We start from the raw sequence: 21,278 nt of genomic DNA on the forward strand, positions 1-21,278 counted from the left end.
TTAATAGTCCATGAGCACTACTATGAACGCGTAGCAGCCAGCTTTTTCTTCCAAGCCTACATCCCTGTGAGAGACCCAGCAGGGAATAATATAAATAGCATTCACAGAGGTATACATTATTGAACCAAATCCAGTGCAGGGAGGTTTATTTCTATCCTCGTTCATCACTAAATCCTGTGAATGAGGCGGAGGAGAGTACGGGTCAGCAGGCCTGTCAGGAGGAGGATGGCGTTAAGATAATATGAAGACCTGCATCAGCCGAGAAAGAGTGTGTGTGCTTTTCCAGGGATATTTGTGTGGGCATGTCTCTGTCTTTGCACGTGCATAACTGTGTTTGAATGCCACTGATGGATAAGACAAAAGAACGGAGTGAGAGGTGGAGGGGGGGTGTTAACTCAACCCCCAGGCTGGAGAGGCAGAGTTGTCATCCTGCTCACAGACTCCCCACCCCCTCTCCCCCCTCTCCCTCCTCTCCCCCCTCTCCCTCCTGCCTCCAATTCCACTGGTCAAGGACATCCAGTTGACACAGCCCAAAGGGACAAACACACTCAGTCTGATCAGGTATCAGACAGGCAGCCCGAGCACCACTGCATCACCTCCTCTTTAATCTGTCACATCGACAGTCCCGACCACACACACTCACAAGGACTGGTTTGAAGTTGAAGTACAAACGAAAAAAGTGCAAGTATGATAATTATAAAAAGTTTTTTTTCCTTCATCCATCACCACGGCCACATCCGAAAAAAATCTGACTAATTAGCAAATTGTCCTGCATTTGATTGACATTTAAAAACAAAAAGGCACAAGATAAACGATGCTTCACACAGTAAACAGTCTCCTTCCCTGAGCTTTTTTTCTCACTCAGTCTTGTAACGTCATCCAAAAACTCCATCCAGTGGCAGCATATTTAGCTCTGGAATGAGGTCATCTGATAAATAGGTATAAATGAGAGTGCACATTCCCCTGCTCCGGTGAATTTGTCTCATTCATAGAGTCGAAGAAATCTTTGACTTGATCGATCCTCTCTATTAGTGTGGTTGCACCCTCTGCTGGCAGCAGGCCCACAATGCAGCTCTTTGAGGTCAGATTGCACAGTTCCCGAGGGGAAACCAAGTCTCCTTGTCTAGCACCTCCTTCTCCAGTCTAATGTTGGTTGCAGCCACGAAAGTCTTCTTGCTCTTGACTGTCACTTCCAGCACCATCCCATACAGCAGTGGGACATAATTGTACTCCAGCTGTGAATAAGAGGCAGATATTTTAGCTACATTCATTGCATGCAGTAATTTGAGAATATTTCTGCGGCATAGTTTGGCTTTTATCTGAAACTTCTGACATTTTCTCTTTTAATTTCCTTCCATTTGGCTCTGCAAAGGCTTCACTTTGCAACATAAAAAAAGATCATAAGAGAATGTTAAGTATGTTGGAGGCTACTGGTCAGAGTCCGCGGGGTTCAGCACTCAAAGATCAGACTCACGCAGCGGGGGGAGCAGCGCCGCAGGCAGAGCACACATTAGACATTCACTCTAACTTTGTGTAATAATCACTTTTGAGTGACAGCACTACATCTCAATGGATGTAGAAAAAAGAAATTAGATTTGAACGAAACAGCATTTATAAATGTGATTAATGTTTAAGTTATGTTAGGCCGTAGAGGGGATCTCTCCTTTGTTGTTTTTCCTTTTCAAAATCAAGGGTCTATGGATAAAAAGTTTTGTATGCTAAACAGTTTGTAACTTGTGATTTTGGGCTTTATCCTCCTGAGACCCAGCAATTTATATTAGTTTTCTGTCATGACACTGAGGCCACTATTTCAGACACCATGAATGCAGTTTATCGGAGTCCTACTGTACTGTGAAAAGAACATCCTGGGCTTTCTAGTGATGTAACACGCATGGGGAGTAACAAAGCCCATCGTCTGGCGAGATTTGCAACAAACAATTTATGGCAGTAAGGGAAATAAGTGATCCGATTTATAAAGATCCATTCTTTCTGTTTTTCATAAGCATGTCATTTTTTATTTACTAAGCGATATTAATTTTTATTTTTTATTTTTATTTTTTATTAATCTAAGCGATATTGTATTATGATTTTATAAGTGTATGTTAGGTTCAATACTTCCAAAATACATATTTTAATCCATATCCTTTGTGAGGGACACTGGGACTTGATTCTTTAATTTTCAACCATTCTCCAAACTTCAGGAAACACTGAGAGAGGCAGAAAAGATTTTGTTTAAAATTATTGAGGGAGATTGGAATATTGAGCTGTCACCAGACGACGGGGAGGACAGCCAAGCAGAGGAGCAGGTTTCCAAATTAGTCTTCTATTTGTTTCCAATATTCATCAAGTTAGAAAGGATTAAAACTAATTTGTTATGCTATCAATTACCAAATCATGGCAGTTTATGTATTTAATGTCGGAAATGAGTTCCACTACAAGGGATATGGTATCTTTTCTTTTAGAAAAAATATGATAGGTTTCTTACATCCCAATTACTTAAATAAAATTAAAATCTAAATATTAAAATATATTATTATTATTATTATTATATTTATTCCAGGTTTCAGGAGGATGTAAATACATCTGACTTGATATTGTCAGTATATATCTATATATGTAGATACATGGACTTAACTAAAATTTCTTTAAACAGTAATCTACCGGGGTGGTCCGTAGCGTAGCGGGTTACACAGGCGCCCCATGTATAGAGGCTACAGTCCTCGCTGCGGTGGAGCCGGGTTCGAATCCGGCCTGAACTCCCTTTGCCGCATGTCCTCCCCTCTGTCACCCCCTTTCTATCTGTCTCTCACTTTCAATAAAGCATGTAAAATGCCAAAAAAATAATCTTAAAAAACAAAAAAAAAACAGTAATCTACCGGAAAACCAAGGGAAGCTGTCACTGTGCTACATCATGAACAGATAGACGGAAGGATGAAAGTTGTACCAGTTCATTGAAGGTGGGATTGTCATTATTTCGGACCACCTTCGTCTTCTTCTTGGAGTGCTGCTGAGGGTCAGGTCTCAGACGTGTGACCACGTAGGCGTCGGGGTTAGAGCCATTTGCCTGCTTCTGTTGCAAAAAGGAAAAGGGCAGAAGGGACAACCTGCACTTGAGAACACAGCATAAAATATTCATGAGAAGGTTCACATGCACGATGTGTGCTTTGTTGTTGTTAGGAAGGAAGGAGACTCACAATGTTCTTCAGGTGTTTTACCAAGACCGACAGCTTACAGTTAGAGTAAGAAATGTTGAGCTGGATCTGAGGACGGGCTCCTGCAATAGATCAGCGCATCAGTGTCAGAAAATCGCCACATGACGTCTTATACTCTCTTATAAAAATTCTAAATATCACCTTGAGCCTTTCCCCCCCATTGCAATCTTTCATAATCTTTTTTTCAGTGCACCACTTATTATTTAAGAGCTGGGAATTACCTGTCACCACACTTTCTTGAACTGTGCTGGGGCCATCCAGGAACAAGCTGCACACATACTCATTCTGCAAGTGACAGAGCGAGGCAGGTTTGCAAGTCAGAGCCAGGTATAACAAGAGATCATGGAGAGAAATCAACCAGTGACAAGAGGAACTTACTCCCTTGCACGGTCCCTCAAACAGCTGCTTCAGGTATTTATTCAGCTGAGCCATCCGACTGCCAGGGGTGAAAGACATATGAAACCACAGAGGAAATCTATAATGGAGAAGGAGTTAAGACACGCATCAAATTATGTCTTTATTATGGAAAAACAGAAGCAGTGTTTCAAAAAATAAAATAGCCATGGTATGTGACCCGTAGGAGTGTGTTTTTTTACTTCACTCACTGAGGCAGCATAGTTTCAATGAAGTACTTCTGCAGCTGCTTATGTATCGACTCAAACTGCCCAAAAGTCTTCTCGCTGTGCAGATAACCATCATGAATGGTTACTCTCAAGTCATAGATCTGCAAATCAAACAAAACTAATTCATTAGGTTGCAGGGTGAATATATGAGGAGAGACTGTTAATTACCCAGGATCCACAATGGATTTCCCATGAGTGCTCTATGGTGCCTGGCCCGCACATTAAAAAATGCATGAAATAAGCATGAAAATGCCTTGAAAAAATGTATCTTTAAAAATCTCTTGGAAAGGCGGTAGCTCAAGGGATAATTTCCTCTCAAGCACCTGTAAAGAATCATTACCACTGATTTTATATTTTGTTTGTACTGAGTTAAGAAATGTAGATGTAAAGAAGTAAATTAAATCCTAACATCATGGTAACCCAGGAATATTACAATAATAGCTATGAAACAGTCTTTGTTTAATACTTATTTATCTGTATGACCTACATAAGCAAACAAGACCATCAGTTAGAAGACTGGCTTTTACTATATAGGTATTTTTACACGCAAACCGGAGGAGGCTATGTTTACATTTTCTCAGGTAGTGAGCTGTATTTAAGCCAGTTTAAAAGAAAGTATGAGGAGATTTTTCTTTAGAAAAACATTTAGTTTATTTTGTGGTGATGGCTGTTACTTGGGCAAAGAGATAAAGAAAAACAATGACCAAATAACAAAAAAAAGGTACAGTGATAGATAACAGACAAAATACATATGTTATCTCATCACTATAGATCCTGCTCACAGCTGTATTTAAAAAAGTAACATAGTATTAAAATTAGTTGCACCTTTCTTACACTTGCTACCAAACAAATGCACATAATGGCCAGATCAAGGTCTTTACGACCTGAGGCGTTGGAGCTCATGCTGGACTTAACACCCACCAGATCTCAACCGAGTTGAACACTCATCATGAAAGATTTTGGACAAAGACAAAATTATCTAATATGAACTTTAATCTTCAAATCTATTTATTATGTCTGAGACTGTCTCTGATGCCATATGTCCTTCTGTTATATCTGGCTGTGTATGCTTTCTATCTGCTATACATCTCTCTCTCTTGATCTCAGTGAGATTACTTGAATAAATGAAGGTAACACATATAAATGAGGGAATATCTTGTAGTGTTCACCCCTCCAATAGACTTCAACAGACAGCATTGAAGTTGTTTTAAAGGGCTTATAGTGGCCTGACTCCATAATAAGACACTTTAAATTAAAAAGAATGTGGGTTAAGTTAAGAGTTCCCACATGCTTATATCATTTATACTTTCTTTGTGTATTTACCTGAATGTACGATACTTGTTAGTGCCAGAAATTGAGCTGCAAGCCGATTCTGAGCAACTGGAAAAATCTCTGTGCTTCTGCTGTCTGACAAGGTGCTCCACCTTTGCCCCCAAACAGTTAAACCTGACATCAGGAGGCTTAATCTGATCAAAGAGCAGTGAAATGCCAACAAACATCAGTAACACTCCCTGCTCTACTCTGGGGAGTAAGGGAAAGACTTTACAAACAGTGCACTGCTGCTTAGGAGGCCATAAGTGACAGCAGACCCAATACACACAGTAGGAGGAGTGCCAGGGGTTATTCCTCTTCGAACAAATGTGTGAACTTGCCAGCAGTTCCAGGTGTTTCATCAGCTCCCCTGGCTATTGTATCTAACACAAAGCTCTGTGGTGCATTAGGCAACAGTGGCATCTCATTATGAATATAAACACCAGTATTTTCCGTCTGACTAACCACGGCACAAAGAGCAACATGCAGCCTCACCACATCTTTTCCCTTGACGGTGAATCCCTGGATGACAGCTTGTTGGATGTTGGTGCTGGGAGCGGGGATGCCGTCCCGGGTTCGTGGATCCTGTTTCTTCCCCTGAGCCATGCTGTGTGTCAGGAAGTTAAACTTGACTGCGACACAGCCCATGCTTTCCTTGATCTTCCTACATCAGGAGGGATACAAAGTGTTACTGTGTCATTCCTGTATTGCAGAAATTTCAGCCTCAAAACTTAAAAACATTTTTTAAAGATTTCTTTTACTTTATAATTATATAAGGATAGTAACATGTTTAACCATCAGGAAAACAGTGACCAATCTCAGCGAACATTGACCAATCTCAGGCTAAAATAATGATCCTTATGTGTGGACTGGTTCATATTGGTCTATAAAACAGGGTGGGAACAGGGTAGGAGTTAAACTTTGAGATAAGTTGGCCATAGCTTTATGAGAGCTCCAGATTTAGATAGCTGAGCCTGAACACATAAACATATCATTTAGAACTCAGATCAGAAGTGTTTTTAAATGTTTCAGACCAACTTTCTTAATATTTAAGCCTAACAGAGTAGAACTTCAAGATTGTGACGGACACATTAACACCATGAAACATGAAAAAAGACATGAGTGAATGTATAAGCTCACCCCTACTTTGCTTCTTTGAGTTCCCTTCAAAAATAAAACAATGTCAATTACTAAAATTTTCTGAATCTCTTATTTTTGGAAGGCGACAAATGACTAACTAACAGGGTGGAAAATTATTTTAGGGGCACATACAATTGAAATAATTGAATTGAAATAGTCCTTGTAGAAGATGACAACTCTGTTCTGGGCACATAGTGAAACCAAGCACATGTACCAAAAAAGGTCTGTACAGTAAAACATTTTATAAATTTGAATTATTCTGTGTGTATGTTATAAAGAAGGTCTTAACCTATCATTTATGGATTGTTCTTACTAAAATTGACAATTTTTAAAGAAAATATGATGATATAATTAATGGGGACTGAAAACCTGCTGTACAGTAATGACATGATACAGTGAAAGATGCAAGATATTTTTTTAAAAATGTGCTAAGTTAGAGGGAGACTGTGTATTTTTGTGTTGTGCATTAAATTACTTTGTAAAGTAAGATGTGGCCTCCAGGTCCGTGTCATGAGGTCTGAGGTTGTTCTGGACGTACTGCAGGTCATTACAATCCTTCAGTTCTGGCATTCTTGCCCGCAGCATCTGGAAACCACACACATCATTAAGGAAAAGGTGCTTCATGTAATATTATCTATTCTCAGATGTAGCTATGAGGTTGTTACTGTAACGATGTGATTCAGTAAAGGTCTCACCAGCTCCAACAAGCTGAGTATCAGTGCAGAGCGCTTTCTGATCATGTTGTAAGCTTCACAGCAGAGCTCCACAAAGCGATGCAAGCGCTGAGGCTTCTGCCCTCCGCCTGTGATGAAGTGCTGCATCTCGGAGGTAAAGATGAATGGTGATCGGTCCCTATCATTGCAAAAAAAGAGCGGAGGAAGGTTCTTGTTAATTGACATCATTGTCAAAATGTTCAGTTTCTGGATCTCCCAAAAACGCCTCTTTTTTCACTGCTGCATGCCTTTTTATTAACTTGCCTTTTAAAGCTTCCAAACTTCTGTGCATTGCCCATAATCTTGCCAAAGTCGATGTGAAACATGTGCCCGCTGTGTCTCAGCATGATGTTGTCATTGTGGCGGTCACAGATCCCCAGGATGAAGGTGGCCACACACCACCCTGCACACGAGTGGATGAAGTTCAACACAGCCTGCACACACACACACACACACACACACACACACACACACACACACACACACACACACACACACACACAGCATAGTGTTACCCAGTGCAATGAGCTAAAGTGAATGTTCAAGTGTACGCTCAAGCTTGCAAGCAGTTATAAAGGTTTTGTAGTGGTGTTAACCTTCTCATAGCCCTCCTTAGTTTTATTCCACATGTGGAACCATTTCTCTAGTGTGTCTTCTCGAAGGGTGCCACCCAGACCCCACTCCTGCTGAATCTTCCCTAGAGTCACTGCCTCTGGAACCACTTCCACCAGGCCTGAAAACCACATGAAATATACGTAAAAATACATGAATTACAGCCACTGATTTATAAAATAAGGGAAATATTAATGTGTATTTTGAAACCATATAAACTGACCCTGAGCTGTGCCAGTAGACAGACACCTGTAGGTGATCATGCGCAAGTCCAGTCCCTCCTGGAGCCAAACGGTGTCCATCACACGGACGATCTGAAGGACCAGCATGTCCTGACGCAGGTTATCTCCTGTCTGAACAACACAGTAACCTGAGTGATGAAAATTGTTCAGTAAAAAAGGTTGTGTTTTGACTCAGCATGACAGCCAAAGTGTCACGTCACAAGCATTCACAAGTTAGCCTTTAACTTCATTTCAAACCCTTCCCTCTTTATGTCTGTCACAGTACGCCACTGCTCTGATAACACGTTGTTTGAAGCTGCACTATTAATATTTTCTATTGCTCAGGAAATATTCAAAGAAGTCCTCTAATGTGACTACTGACACTGCTAAATTTGTTCTGTTTTGCTCTGCGGATTTCTGACAGCAGGATTAGAGGCTCTGCAGTGTTCTTTTCACTCTTTGGTGATATTTTTGTGAATGAAACCTGCCTATTAACAGAATAGGAGAGGCAGTCTTATGGGGGAATTTTAGACATGTTGAAAACGGTTGAAATGAGCTCTTTGACTTGGAAAACAAACCTCAAAGAAAAAAGAAATAGAAATTTAGGATGGTAATACAAAAATGTTCCTGCCTGAGGCCCAGTGTGGTTCAATAAAGCAGCAAATTATATTACCAACCTTGCAGATGACACTGATGTTCTTGGCCAGAGGGTCGGAACCGGTGAATGAGATCCCCAGAGGAGCTGCATTGGAGTTGTAGAACTTACAGGCCTGTATGTTAACACATCAGAGGAGCAGCAGTGGAAGAACTATTCAGATCTCTTACTTAAATAAAAGTACTAACACCACACTGCAAAATTCCTCCACTACAAGTTCCTGCATTCCAAACTTACTTAAGTAAAAGTACAAAAGTTCAGCATCAAAAAGCTCTTGGAGTATCAAAAGTAAAAGTACTTGTTATGAAGATGGCATGAACATTTTATATATTCCAAATATATTATTGGATTATTATTATTGATGCATTAATGTAAGCAGCATTTTAATTTTGTCTAGATAGGGATACTTTTAACTACTTAATATTATGTTATGTGGTTTAATTTAAAAACATGTGTAATCACTTTAAATGTATCATATTTTTCATGTTAAATCTCGACCTAAAAAGTAACCTGTCGTAATCTATCGGCTAAATGTGGTGGAGTAAAAAGGACAATATTTGCCTCTAAAATGTAGTGGAGTTAAAGTATAAAGTAACATAAAATGGAAATACTCAAGTAAAGTGCAAGTAACTTAAAATGTATTAAATATAGTACTTGAGTAAATGTATGAGTTACATTCCACCACTGCAGAAAAGCAAACACACTGAAATGCTATAGCACTGCGTGTCTATTGGATTTATAATATGCAATGACAGAAAGGTGGAATGTGTTGTGTAACAATCTTACATCCACGTCCAACGCCTTTACTCTGACTGCAGGATCAAGTGGCAGACAGCAGCCCTTCCCATCTTTGAAGAGGTCATTAATCTTCCACTTTTCTTTGTTCAAAACATGCTGCAGAGAAATGCACAAAATCAAAGAGTGAACAGATTAAAATGCATGCAAATTATGAGCCAATTAGTGATTAAATAAATAAATGCGTGACGAAGAGATCTATTTACCGACCTTACGTCGAGCCTTATCGGCAGTGCGAACCTTCTCAGCCACCTGCACGAGCACGGACACCAGCCGGGTTTCCTGCTCCAGCTCCTGCCTCAGTGCCCGACCACAACAGTGCCGCAGGGCAGCCTGGATCTTACTGAACCAGCTCTGGTAGTAAGGGTCACTGTGGGCATCCTCCAGCAGCCTGCCAGCATGTAAAACATTCATACATTTTACAATTTTCCTGCACATATTGCATGGAGAACACTAAGCATCAAAACACGGTGAATTTTCAAGTGAATGAAGAAAACAACATCCCCTCAGTCTGATGTCAGCTCACCAGTACAGTTGCTGAGCAATCGGAATGCTCTTCAGTGACCTCTCCAACAGCAGCATCACCAGAGGTCCATCCAGCTCCCACTCACTCTTCAGAGCCTGCAGGACAGGATGACTGATCAAACCGCTGAGGAATCTACAGAATGTGTCACCTACTCTCATATTTAAAAGCTGATAGCTTAAACCACCTTAAATATTGAATGTGAAGAGTTTAAAATGTATTTTGTTCTTACCTGAACCAGCTGTGGCAGAAACACCTCCAGCTCTCCATCTGGTATCTGTTCAAAGTACTGAACTGCAGCCTTCCGCACAGTCTGATCATGAAAACTAAAAAGGATATGTTAAATCACCAAACAAGACAAATGGAGGCCTGGATCATGTTTGTAATTTTGGTTTACTGGTCTGCTTCTCCCTACAAAACCACATTAAACTACTACTTTGAAAAAAGCAGCACTACAACTTAAGAATTAAATAATAATTCGGACAATCCGGCAAACACGTCACAGAGAAGATGCAGTACATGATGAGAGTGTTTAAATTGTCAGTTATTATAAATAATCATGTTTGGCAAATAGTTAAGGTGGTATTTAAGCACAAAGAGGAATGATGAACTTCTTGGGCTTCTGAGAATTGCACTCGCTTTGCTCTTTTTCAGCGAGTTTGGTCCCAAAGCTGGTCCCAAAAGGACAGAAACAGCCAGAGGGAAACTCAGAGGTATTGGAGTTGTTTTTGTGAAAAATCAATGAGCATACATAATGTACCTGGTCGCTGCCTTCAGGACGTACTGTTGCATGCTGTACCTGTCTGTAAATCCAATCATCCTTCATCCCCTTTTGCTATCAGCATTTTCTGTTCTTTATAGGTCATTTGCATGCTCTTGTGCAACTTCACTTATTCTGGGATTTATAAATATATTTAATACTTAACTTTTTAAGCTTATCAGCTATGTTTTTTGGATAGAATGGACAGACATAATGTGTTGAAAACATCACTAAATACTGTACTTTGCATCTCCCGCTAAGAAGATGCAGACATGCTTCTGCAATAGCAGCATTACCAGACAAACAACTACAGTGTTGTATGTTATCTTTGGTCCTTGCAGCTTTGCACAATGACTGCTTCCATGTTTCCATATTTCTGTTTGTGAACCAAGTGTATCCTACCTGTCACTGAGCAGGAAGAGGGCCTCCTCTGGTAGATGGATGGGCCAGTTATCAACAATAGTATAGATTTCTGTCAAGTCTTCAGGCTGCCACTGGGGGGCTCCACCCAGCAGCAGGTGGAGGAACGTACTTCCTTTGTCACTGCAGTGACGTTTACTCCAGAGGAAAGCCTTCTCGTTTTTTGTTAGACTGCAGAAGGAGAGACAATGTAAGGAATGTGTTTAGGGACACAGGCAAAGAAGCGAAAAGAAATGTCCAATATTATGCATGACAAAAAATCCTTTCCTTTTCTTTAGTATTTGCATTTTATACTACTTTAAACTATCACTCAACTATATCTCAGCGGTACACTTTTTCTCCACTTTATTTGTCTGACAACTTAGTTATTTTTCAGCTTACACTTTTTCACGCTCTTCCTGTCCAGTGAAAACCATGTACCTTTTTGAATGTGTTAAGAAAATTCTCCTACTTTTTATGATAAACAAGCTCTTTAAAAGCTCTCTTTGTCTCAGTTGGAAAATGCATCACCACAAAGCTGAAAATAGGTTCTGGGTTTTATTTGAGCTCATGAAAGCTGACTTTTGAGAGATCTGTGGTTCTCACAGGACAGTAGCACTTATGATTATCTTATAGAATATGATGCATTGCTGTAAATTTAACTTCCCAACAGTATATAAAGCAGTAAAAAATTACACCAACCTTAAATATCTACGGCAGTGAAATGCAACACATTGCAGACATAATACTGATCCAAAAACACCATAACACCATAATAACAGTAAAACAATAACAGGGATCATTATACTGCACTGTACTTCTACCTTTGACACTTTAAGTACATTTTGCTGATAATACCTTTACCTAAATTAAGAATTGAGTACTTCCTCCACCACTGAAAGGACATATAAATGTGCAATAATTTATAATATAATTAATGTTGTTTTCTTCTACTCACAAGCAGAGGCAATGCTTCTTAGAGAGCGCCATCATTTTCTCTTGCACTGCCACACAAGGCTGCGTGAAGATGATTGAACCCGGGAGGGCGATGGGCCTCTGATACTTCCACATAAACTGTTCTTGAAACTCGAGCTGGGGAAAGATGGATGGTGAAGATGGAGGATGAATGACTGAACTGAGCATGCAATGTGGTGTTGTTTGTGTTTTGGTCAACAGGGGGCAGAGTTGTGTTACTCACCTGCAGTATGACCCCGATGGCTTGTTTATGGCTGTCACACAGGGCAGGGGAGGGAGGAGCAGGCAGCTCAGTCAGTGTGGACATACTGAGCAGGACGGTCCCCATCACCAGAGTCCTACACACACAAGGTGCATAGAATACATGTCACTAATTATACAATTGTGCCTAAGAGCTTAGGACATTGTCAGAAAAAGTTTAAATAATGTTTGTGAAGTACTGTCCAAGAAAATGAGAAATTACAAGTAATGAAAACATTTTTTCACATGGATATAGCACTTGGAATTAATTGATATACTAAATCAAATCAGCCTTAAACACATAAGACATTTATTATGAATGACAAAATCACATAATCCACACTAAGTGATTTAAAAGCAATTTAATTCATAAAGCAGGATAAGACCTTGGCATCTTTAGTCTTTAGTATTCACAACATTTAAAGGGTTGAAGCTGTGCTCTACGTGACAAAGAAGTATAATTATAATATATGGAAACAAATAGACAAAATTGGAAAGAAAAGTGGTTCCTTTGATGGATAAAGTTACTTAAATTTGGATGCTTTGATGGAGTCACGCAGTATTGCAGGCAGGTGGGCCTGTCATGTTAAGTGCTTTTGTTGGACCATATTTTTCTGTCCAGAAATAATTGTGATAAAATTATATTATTATAATTTTAAGACTGTTCAGACTATTTTATGCCATTGATATCATGAAAATAAAAAGCCAGGCACACTCGTTCAAAAAGCAATGATGTTTTTGTTCTTGGAATGTGGAAAAAATACTATAATGTCCTTAAAAAAAAAAAAAAAATAGTTATAAAAAAAAAACAAAAAAACAATAGAATGGGCTTTCTAGCCCTGTTAATAAAAATTGCACTTAAGTAAATATTAAACATCTGACACAGGGGTATTAAATCCTTAACAGGCAATATGCTGCCAATCTAGTTCCTCAGTGATTCGGCCCTTTGTTAATAAAAAGTGAAAAGTAACATTTTACTAGAAATAATTACATATAAAAGAACAACAAATTGCCACTTTTTTGTTGCCACTGTGAAAACAGTATGAACAACCTACCTGTTGCTGTAAAGAGGCAGCACAGCCCAGCCGATCAGCTCGGGGCTCTTGCCTCGCTTGGAGCCTTTGAGGCGAAATGTCAACATGCACTCATACGGCAGCTGATTTACTGGAACAGGGAACACCATCCTGAAATCAAAAGCATACAGTCATTACATGTCTCTTTTTTCTCAGGAATCTTTTTCCTTTAGTTTTCTTTTCTTGACTCATAACTTTCTACTATTGGCCATATGCATTTAAATGAACTAATATGGATTATTTCTAATACACATACACTTACAACAGAGCAGTAAACAGAGAGCCTGGATCAGATGCTTCAAGAAGCAAAGACAGTGAGCTGCTACTTTCATTTTGGTTTACATAACTGTAATTGTGTGAACAAGGAAAGAGGAAGGTGATACACTAACAATGACAGTCTGAGACACTAAAAGATCTGGTCCTTACATGCGGTTACAGTGGATCTTGTTTCCGTAGGACAAGGCGGTGCTGATATTCTCAGAAATGCCTGTGTCACAGACCTTTCTTTCACCGTGCGTCAGGTCACAGGAAAGAGAGAAGCTCTCGTAACTAAAAATAATGAAGAGCAAGGAGAGAGCAGTAAAAACCTGTTGCTCTTGTCAGAGATGTTGTAAACATTTCATCAGTGTGCACAAATTAGCTTCAGTACATGTGCACACGCGTATCAAAATGTGTTTCTTTGTGTGACCGTGACTGCACACATACTTGGCCAACCAGTTAGGTTGTAGCTGGTAGAGAGTAGAAATATTAAACTGGAGGATTTCAGTGTTGGCATCAACGTCAAGTATTTGCAGGTTGCTGGTGACCTCCTGACCTCTGAAGTCTGACTGGAAATTATCAAAAAAGATCTGCAGCACTTTTAGCAGCGCGCTGTGGAGCATGAGCATGGCTGGAATACAGAGAGCAAACATCAGTTAGACAATCGAAATAATGTCAAAATACCAAACTTCTCACACACACATGCACACACACACACACACGGTATTGTTGTAGTTGAGTATCAGCTCCCCCACCCCTGACCTCCACATCACTGTCCAGAACACAGTGGTTGTCTCCACAGAAACCGCCAAAAACCTTGGTGTAACTCTTGACAACCAACTGTCCCTCTCAACAAACATCACCGCCACTACCAGATCTTGCAGATTCTTGCTGCATAACATCAGGAGAATCCGCCCGTTTCTCACCCAGAAGGCAGCTCAGGTCCTGGTCCAGGCACTGGTCATCTCACGCCTGGACTACTGCAACTCCCTAATGGCAGGTCTGACTGCCAAAGCCATCCGACCTCTGCAACTCATCCAGAATGCAACTGCTCGATTGGTCTTCAATCTTCCCAAATTTTCACACACAACACCCCTCCTCCGCTCCCTCCACTGGCTACCGGTGGCTGCACGGATACACTTCAAGACTCTAGCTCTGGCGTACTCTGCTGCTAACGGTTCAGGTCCTACTTACATCCAGGACCTTGTCAAACTCTACACCCCTGCCCGTCCTCTACGCTCTGCATCAGCCAAACAGCTGGCGACTCCCACCCTGCGTGGGTCAACTCGCCTCAAAACCACTTCCAGACTTTTCTCTGTCTTGGCTCCCAAATGGTGGAACGAGCTCCCTACCGACACCTATCTCTTCCAACAATATCTCGGTTAAGTCATGGTCACCTAACCTAACATATAAAAAAAAAAAAAAAAAAAAAAAATTCTTATTCTTTTCTCTTCTTTTCTTCTTTAACATATAGCACTCCTTTAGCGATGACAGTTAGCTCTTAAAGTTATGTACTTACTTGATTCCTATGGTCTATGTCTAGTACCATCAGGTTGAATGCACTTATTGTAAGTCGCTTTGGACAAAAGTGTCTGCTAAATGACATGTAATGTAATGTAATGTAATCAGCTACTCACCGGATTCACATTCAAACATCTCATCATGACTCTGTAAAAAAGATTCAGGAAAGACAACTTTGTATTGTTGATCAAAGGCATGAGGAGGTTTTTCTTTTTGTTCCACAACTCATAATTTGTGTCACAATATCTTTTATACATAATCTTTTTTTATGATTATCTTTTGTACATAATTATATTGTTAAAAAGGGCTCAAAAAGTGATTGCACTGTATGATTATACTAAAAGTAGCTCTTTATCCAAAGAAATGTTTCATAAATGTATGAATGTATGAAATGTAAAGGGAAGATAAGATAAGATTTCCTTTATTAGCCCCAGGGAAATTTCCATAATTACAGCAGCAAAGTGGATAGCAAGACAGAGAGGAGCTTCAACAAAAAATAACAATAAATCGTAAACAAGCAGTATAAACTAGAAATATGAGAAAGGTATTAACAATTAAACAAGTAGAAAATGTAAAAAAAAAAGTATTACAAATTTACAATTTAAACAAGTAGACATATAAAAAGGTATTAATTTAGACATGTAGAAATATAAAAAGTATTAAAAATTTAAACAAAAAGAAAAGAAAATTTAGGAACATTATATACAATGTAGACAGAGTCAACAGTTGAATATGCAAGCATTGTACGGAGAATGTTGCACATATAAATGAAATGTGTTATCCTACCAGTGGAATGGGATTGATTCTGTTGAGCCTGCCAATAGCGTCCTCCAGCTCCTGACATGAGAGCCCACACAGGAGATTGCTGATGGTGCGAACACGGCCCACGAGCACATTCACGTTCATCCCAGACTGTAGACACGACGAGATTAAAAAACAACAACACAGATAGTCAGCTGAGGATACATTCCTCCTACTGATGCATCTGAATTATCATCAGGTGGTGATCCCCACAGTAAAACAAATGCAAAGAATCACAGTCAGTCACTGCTGGATCTCCTCTTTACTGACCTTAGTTCTCATTAGCTCTGTCACCTCTCTGTTGTAGCTGGTGAGAAGATTCTGCAGGCTCAACCTGAAATAGGAGGAAAGGTTAAACACACACATGTGCCAAAGTGAAAAGAAACCACAAAGCAAAGCTACCTTTCCTTATGTTTTCTACAAACACATACTGGTTTACACATGACCCACAATAACAGTTGACGTTGACAGTGAAACCATTTCACACAGCTGATGTGGGACGCATCTTACTTGCAGGCGCTAAAGACACAGACGGGACGCAGGAGCTGGTAGAGCTGGCACAAGCTTCTGTCGTCCTCCTCCTGAGAAAAGAAACAGGTTAAAATACTGTGTAGGACTGTGGTAATTTATATTAACCCTTTATCAGGCAAATAACTATATTTGGTAACTTCAGGTAATATTTCGAGAAAAAAGTTGCAAATTTACAAGATCAAAGTGGCAAATCTACAAGTAAAAAAGTTGCAGATTTAAGAGATTTAAAGTGGCAAATCTGTGTGAAAAAAGTTGCAGATTTACGAGACAAAAGTGAGAAAAAAGCAACTTTTTTCTCCCAGATTCACCACTTTAAATCTCATGAATCTGCAAATTTTTTTTCTCGTAGATTTGCCACTTTAATCTCGTAAACTTTTTTCTCAAAATATTATTTTCGTATGTTTTTTTACACATTCTGGCTGTATGTAATATCCTCCAATATTCTTTAGGGTTGAAATTTGGAATTTGCAAGTATTTCAATGAGTGCCCTATTAAGGGTTAAGCATGTAGAATCAATAAAATGTCTAAGATAACTTAAGATTCACCTTTAATCTATTTCATCATGGCTAAATGCCACCAGCCATGACGTGATATGTAAATAGAACAACGTCAAGAACTCAGGGTGGAGGTTTTTACAGCTACAATAGCCCTGATGATAACAAGCTGGCTAGGGGCCAGGCCAGGTGTTTGTGAAAGCAGTATTTCAAGACTGCAGACAGGCCAACCCCTTCTCGGTAAATAATCTACAGTGTAGGTGGGAACAGAGAAGGAGCTTGAATGACTTACGTCCCTGCTGAGGCTGTTTCTGAGGTTGTCCATGCGGAGCAGTCGGAGGGGGACGACTAGTTTAAACTTGTAGTAGATCTGAATAGTCTCGTGCATACCCAGCAGCTCTTCACTGACGAGAGGAATTGAACCATCAATGTGGAAACACACAATGTTTAATAGAACATCGCAGCTCACAGACAAACAACTTACTTTCGGAGAAACTCATCAGAGTCACACAGTTTTAAACAATGTTGTCCACTTGTGCTGGGAGAGAGGTCCAGCAGCTGGAAGATCTCATCAATCAGACTCTTCACTGTCCTGTTCACTGGATAAAACACGAGAGTTCAGAGTCCAAACTCTTCTGCCAACACCTGCAGTGTGTCATCAAATACTGTAGCACATAACAACCCTGCACTTTATAGTTCTGCTTCACAACATTTATCTGGCAGATGTAGTTAACTTCACATACAACACAAACTATTAGATTATATTGTAGAATATTGTGCTTAATAATATGTAAGAAACCCTGCACATGCCGTCTTTTCTTATGTGACTGATTAGACCTGTCAGGTTGGATTTGTGCAAAGCTCTAATAGGGTTTACATAAGGTCACCATGTACTAATAAGAATGAGAGATATGTAAATGAAAAATAATAGTATCTATATAGTATATATAGTATATACTATATAGATAGTATTATTTTTGATACTTATAAGTACATTTTTCCAGCTGTAATTCATCTATTTAATTTGTGGTATTGATCAAACAGATGAAATAGGGCAACTACAAACAGCAAACACTGTACAGTATTAAGTTAACGCTACCTTACCTACCTTATTATTCTGATATTACTATATTACTATTTAAGGTGTGACAAATCAAAGGCAGCCTTCTGAATTTAAATGTATAACATTTTAGTTAAACTACATTTATAATACAGTACGTGACTGTGGCATTACATTGCTAACTTTTGTGGTACAGTGTTCGTTAATCTCACCTGTGGTGGGGAGGGGGAGCTGGTGGTCGCCCCACTCGTTGGCCACACTGACGGTCACCTCCACCTGCTGCAGCAGGGCAGGGTGGATCTGTAACAACCGACTCCATACCACACCGGAGTTGTGGACACTGTCTGCATGCCTGTACCGTGACATTAGTCTGACAGAAACCATAAAGAAACAAACAGGTTGTCGGAGAAGAACTGACAGTATGATGATGAAATATAAAGTTCATATAAACGAAACACTGAGTACAAAAAAGTTCAGTAATGTCACGAATGTCGCTAACACATATCACAGTCATTTATTTTGCATTTACATGCCAAAAGGATCATGTTGAAAAATCAACTACTGTGTATATATGTAAACACATTTCCATGAACTCTCACTTGGAAGTAGCAGCACAAAAACATGCCAGCGTCCTGGTGCTGCCTTGTGGAGTGTCTGTTAGTCTGATGGCCCATGGGTCCTGACGTTAAAAAAAAAGACAAACCACACAATTAGGTCTTTACTTTGATACTGCACATTTTAATCTGGGTCATTTGATTCAATCACAAAGAAGTCTTTGTCTCCGCTGAGGGAGAAACTACAAGATGTACTCACATGATTGTCTATTTCTGTCCTGGAACGATTCATTTTGTTTGTGGGCTCAGTGAGTACAACAGAAAACTGCCTGCTGAGGGGTATTCGTGTCCTAGGGGGAACTGGAGGGGGTGCAAGGCCGTGTCTCCCCGGCAAACATGCACTAGGAAGCCTGACTCTGAGTGGAGGGGGACGGCGGGGGACCGGGGGAAGCCCATTAGTGTTTTGTTGGTCTGTATTCCCAGGACCTCCTCCTCCCTGACCCCTGAGAGGGTCTAGGCGTTTTGGTTGGGACTGAGTTGGGGCTATGAGTCCACTCAAGGTGCTCTCATACAAATTGGTTTCATCTCTCAGAGGGGAATCAAGAGACTCGTAAATGTGTATTCCTGGCGGGTCATCAGTATCTTGACCCTGGATCGTTCCATTTTGCCTTTGAGGGGGATCCATCACATTTTAGGAAGTGGTACAAGTCCTCTTGGTTTAAACTCTCACATCCTCGTAGTCCTCTGCAGAATGTAGAACTATGTGGTCCTATAACAAAAAAAGAAAAGAAAACCAGAATTAGGAATTCATTAAATTAGTGTGTGAGTGTGTTATTGCAGACAGGCCAAGCAAGCTGTTTTATGACTGGAGTCTAACTGAAACTATGGGCAAACGCTGGTCTAATAATTAACAACCTTTCAAATCTTACCAGGAAGTCTACTGGTGCGCGCCACTATATTTATAGCACCCTTGTGAAAAGTGAAACAAAACAAAAGTCTTCAATACCATTATTATCATCATCACATGAGATCTGTCAAAACATGATTCATAAGACAAATAGACTTTTCACATTCACACACTCAGGATCTAACATTTTACTAAAAGAACATTCACAACTTCACACTAGCTCCAAATATCAATCTCAATCTTCTTACAAAGTATTTTGGTGTTTTCTTTTGTTGGCAACTTACCATTAAAGCTCTTTTAGCCGTGTGCCTGTTAATCCATCCTGTTTCGACGAGGTGAATGCCTGACTGAAGCCATGCTCAGCTAGTTAGACCTGTAAGATCTGGAAAGCTTCCCATCTGTCTTTCCTCAGCCCTCCCACTGGCCCTCCTCCTCCTCCTCCTCCTCCTGCAGCCCACAACAACTTTCCCTCTGCTGGAGGAAAGAGAACATTACTTCTTTGCATGTTTTGGTTGTTAAGTTAGTTTGCACTTACAGTTACAAAAATTGAGACACATTTTAAGTTAATATTATTTAAAGTTTTGACTCTCATTAAAGCACAATACACCACCACTCCATTGTGCAGTTTTTACTCCTGCTTGCAAACTTTATTTTATATTAAATGAATAAACATGACTTGTAATGTATGTGATAGAGACATCTATCCAGTTCAGTCAACTAAACATTATTACATCACATCCACTCCTCACTCAGGAATGTCATTGAGCAGGTTGAGGTATGCAACCACTGTGTTTCTTGTGAAGTGAAATAAAAGCAGCAAGAAGGAAATGTGTGCTTACATTTCTCTACAAATGACAGATAAGGTAAGAATAAATTACTCATTTACTTCCTCGTCAGGTCATTTGAAACTCTGATTCCTGCTTTATAGATGTCATAGTTAACTGTGTGTGCTGTGGGACTCTTTATTGCAAGAATTATGAGACTTCCTGGAGTTAAGAAAGCTCAACATGGCCTTTGTGAGGGAATGAAAGCGACGGCACTCCACTAAATGTGTCACAGAGGTGTCAGCTGAGGTGTGCGGAGCTGAGGGGTGTACTGTTGTACGAGGGAGGAGATCGAGCAGAAAGAAATGAATCTGAACCAAACAACTCCCCACATTTTACCCCCAAACCCCAGACCTGGATTTCCTGGTTACTATGCACTTATCCCTTTTATCTTCCTCACACTTATTGGATGTGTGGTGGCAGTGGTAAGGACAGTTTACATGTTTATTTTTTTAAATGCACCATGCAGTAAGTTTATCTTTAAGTTTTTATTTTTGTGCTTCTTTTCAGGTGGTTTATATCAGAAGGCAGTCGAGGTAAGTTCTGGAGTATAAACATCACTTTTGGGTCAGTTTTGTATCTTTTATGTTTAGTCACAGTTTGGTTTCTTTTGTATGATTTGCTTCAGATTAGATGCACTACGCCACAGGCTGATTCCTCTGTACAGCTACGACCCCACAGAGGAACAAGATGAGTGGCCGGACGCTAGCAGGGAGGAGGAGGAGGAGCTGGCTGTGAGCAAACATTACTAATCATACACCACAATTTTCTACAGTGGTAATGAACATTTAATGTCATTCAGAATTTGCTATTCTTTACAGGAACCTTTGTATAAGGAGGGGAAGCTTTCATTTTCATCCGCCTATGGAACATGAACAGAGAATCAAGAAAGAGAAAAGAATGCTGCCAATTAGAGGACGATTTCTACATTTATTTTTTTTGTACTGGTTTTACCAATTTACAGTGGTATAGCACTATCTTTAAAAAAACATATAAAAAATGTAATTTCTTCCCTCTGCCATGCTCCGTGCCAACAGCAGATGGTGCTGTCACAGTGCCTGCTGCCCCAGCTGAGA

General features: G+C 39.9%; 2 protein-coding genes across 2 annotated transcripts; one reads left to right on the forward strand and one right to left on the reverse strand.

Moving 5' to 3' along the window:
• Window positions 1-465: 465 nt before the first annotated feature.
• On the reverse strand, window positions 466-19,789 carry pik3c2g (phosphatidylinositol-4-phosphate 3-kinase catalytic subunit type 2 gamma). The gene is made up of 33 exons (XM_059335689.1): window positions 19,663-19,789; window positions 18,731-19,240; window positions 18,517-18,596; window positions 18,130-18,287; window positions 17,342-17,456; window positions 17,150-17,261; window positions 16,343-16,413; window positions 16,103-16,166; window positions 15,818-15,943; window positions 15,148-15,178; window positions 13,958-14,141; window positions 13,679-13,801; window positions 13,235-13,363; window positions 12,163-12,277; window positions 11,923-12,056; window positions 10,968-11,156; window positions 10,038-10,131; window positions 9,809-9,903; window positions 9,493-9,673; window positions 9,274-9,381; window positions 8,510-8,602; window positions 7,835-7,964; window positions 7,596-7,732; window positions 7,264-7,433; window positions 6,982-7,138; window positions 6,762-6,871; window positions 5,642-5,810; window positions 3,818-3,936; window positions 3,591-3,687; window positions 3,434-3,497; window positions 3,195-3,274; window positions 2,945-3,070; window positions 466-1,235 (listed from the first exon to the last, which is right to left on the reverse strand). Exons 2-33 carry the CDS (start codon window positions 19,154-19,156, stop codon window positions 1,083-1,085), a joined length of 4,140 nt encoding a protein of 1,379 aa, XP_059191672.1. The 5' UTR covers window positions 19,157-19,240; window positions 19,663-19,789; the 3' UTR covers window positions 466-1,082.
• A 440-nt stretch (window positions 19,790-20,229) lies between these two features.
• On the forward strand, window positions 20,230-21,077 carry LOC131972998 (small integral membrane protein 29-like). The gene is made up of 5 exons (XM_059334834.1): window positions 20,230-20,241; window positions 20,490-20,627; window positions 20,713-20,738; window positions 20,831-20,936; window positions 21,024-21,077. The coding sequence occupies exons 1-5, from the start codon at window positions 20,230-20,232 to the stop codon at window positions 21,075-21,077; spliced, it is 336 nt and encodes a 111-aa protein (XP_059190817.1).
• Window positions 21,078-21,278: the final 201 nt, after the last annotated feature.

Source organism: Centropristis striata, chromosome 6, assembly GCF_030273125.1.
Source record: "Centropristis striata isolate RG_2023a ecotype Rhode Island chromosome 6, C.striata_1.0, whole genome shotgun sequence".
Taxonomy (NCBI): Eukaryota; Metazoa; Chordata; class Actinopteri; order Perciformes; family Serranidae; genus Centropristis; species Centropristis striata.

Coding starts and splice junctions, on each gene's coding strand:
- pik3c2g (XM_059335689.1), bottom strand. CDS start 19,156: ATGGATCCCCCTCAAAGGCAAAATGGAACGATCCAGGGTCAAGATACT. Junction 11,157..11,922: donor AAGAAGCATTGCCTCTGCTT/GTGAGTAGAAGA, acceptor CTCCTTCTGCAG/TCTAACAAAAAACGAGAAGG. Junction 7,965..8,509: donor ACATCAGTGTCATCTGCAAG/GTTGGTAATATA, acceptor TGTGTTGTTCAG/ACAGGAGATAACCTGCGTCA.
- LOC131972998 (XM_059334834.1), top strand. Junction 20,628..20,712: donor TTGGATGTGTGGTGGCAGTG/GTAAGGACAGTT, acceptor GCTTCTTTTCAG/GTGGTTTATATCAGAAGGCA. Junction 20,739..20,830: donor TATATCAGAAGGCAGTCGAG/GTAAGTTCTGGA, acceptor GATTTGCTTCAG/ATTAGATGCACTACGCCACA.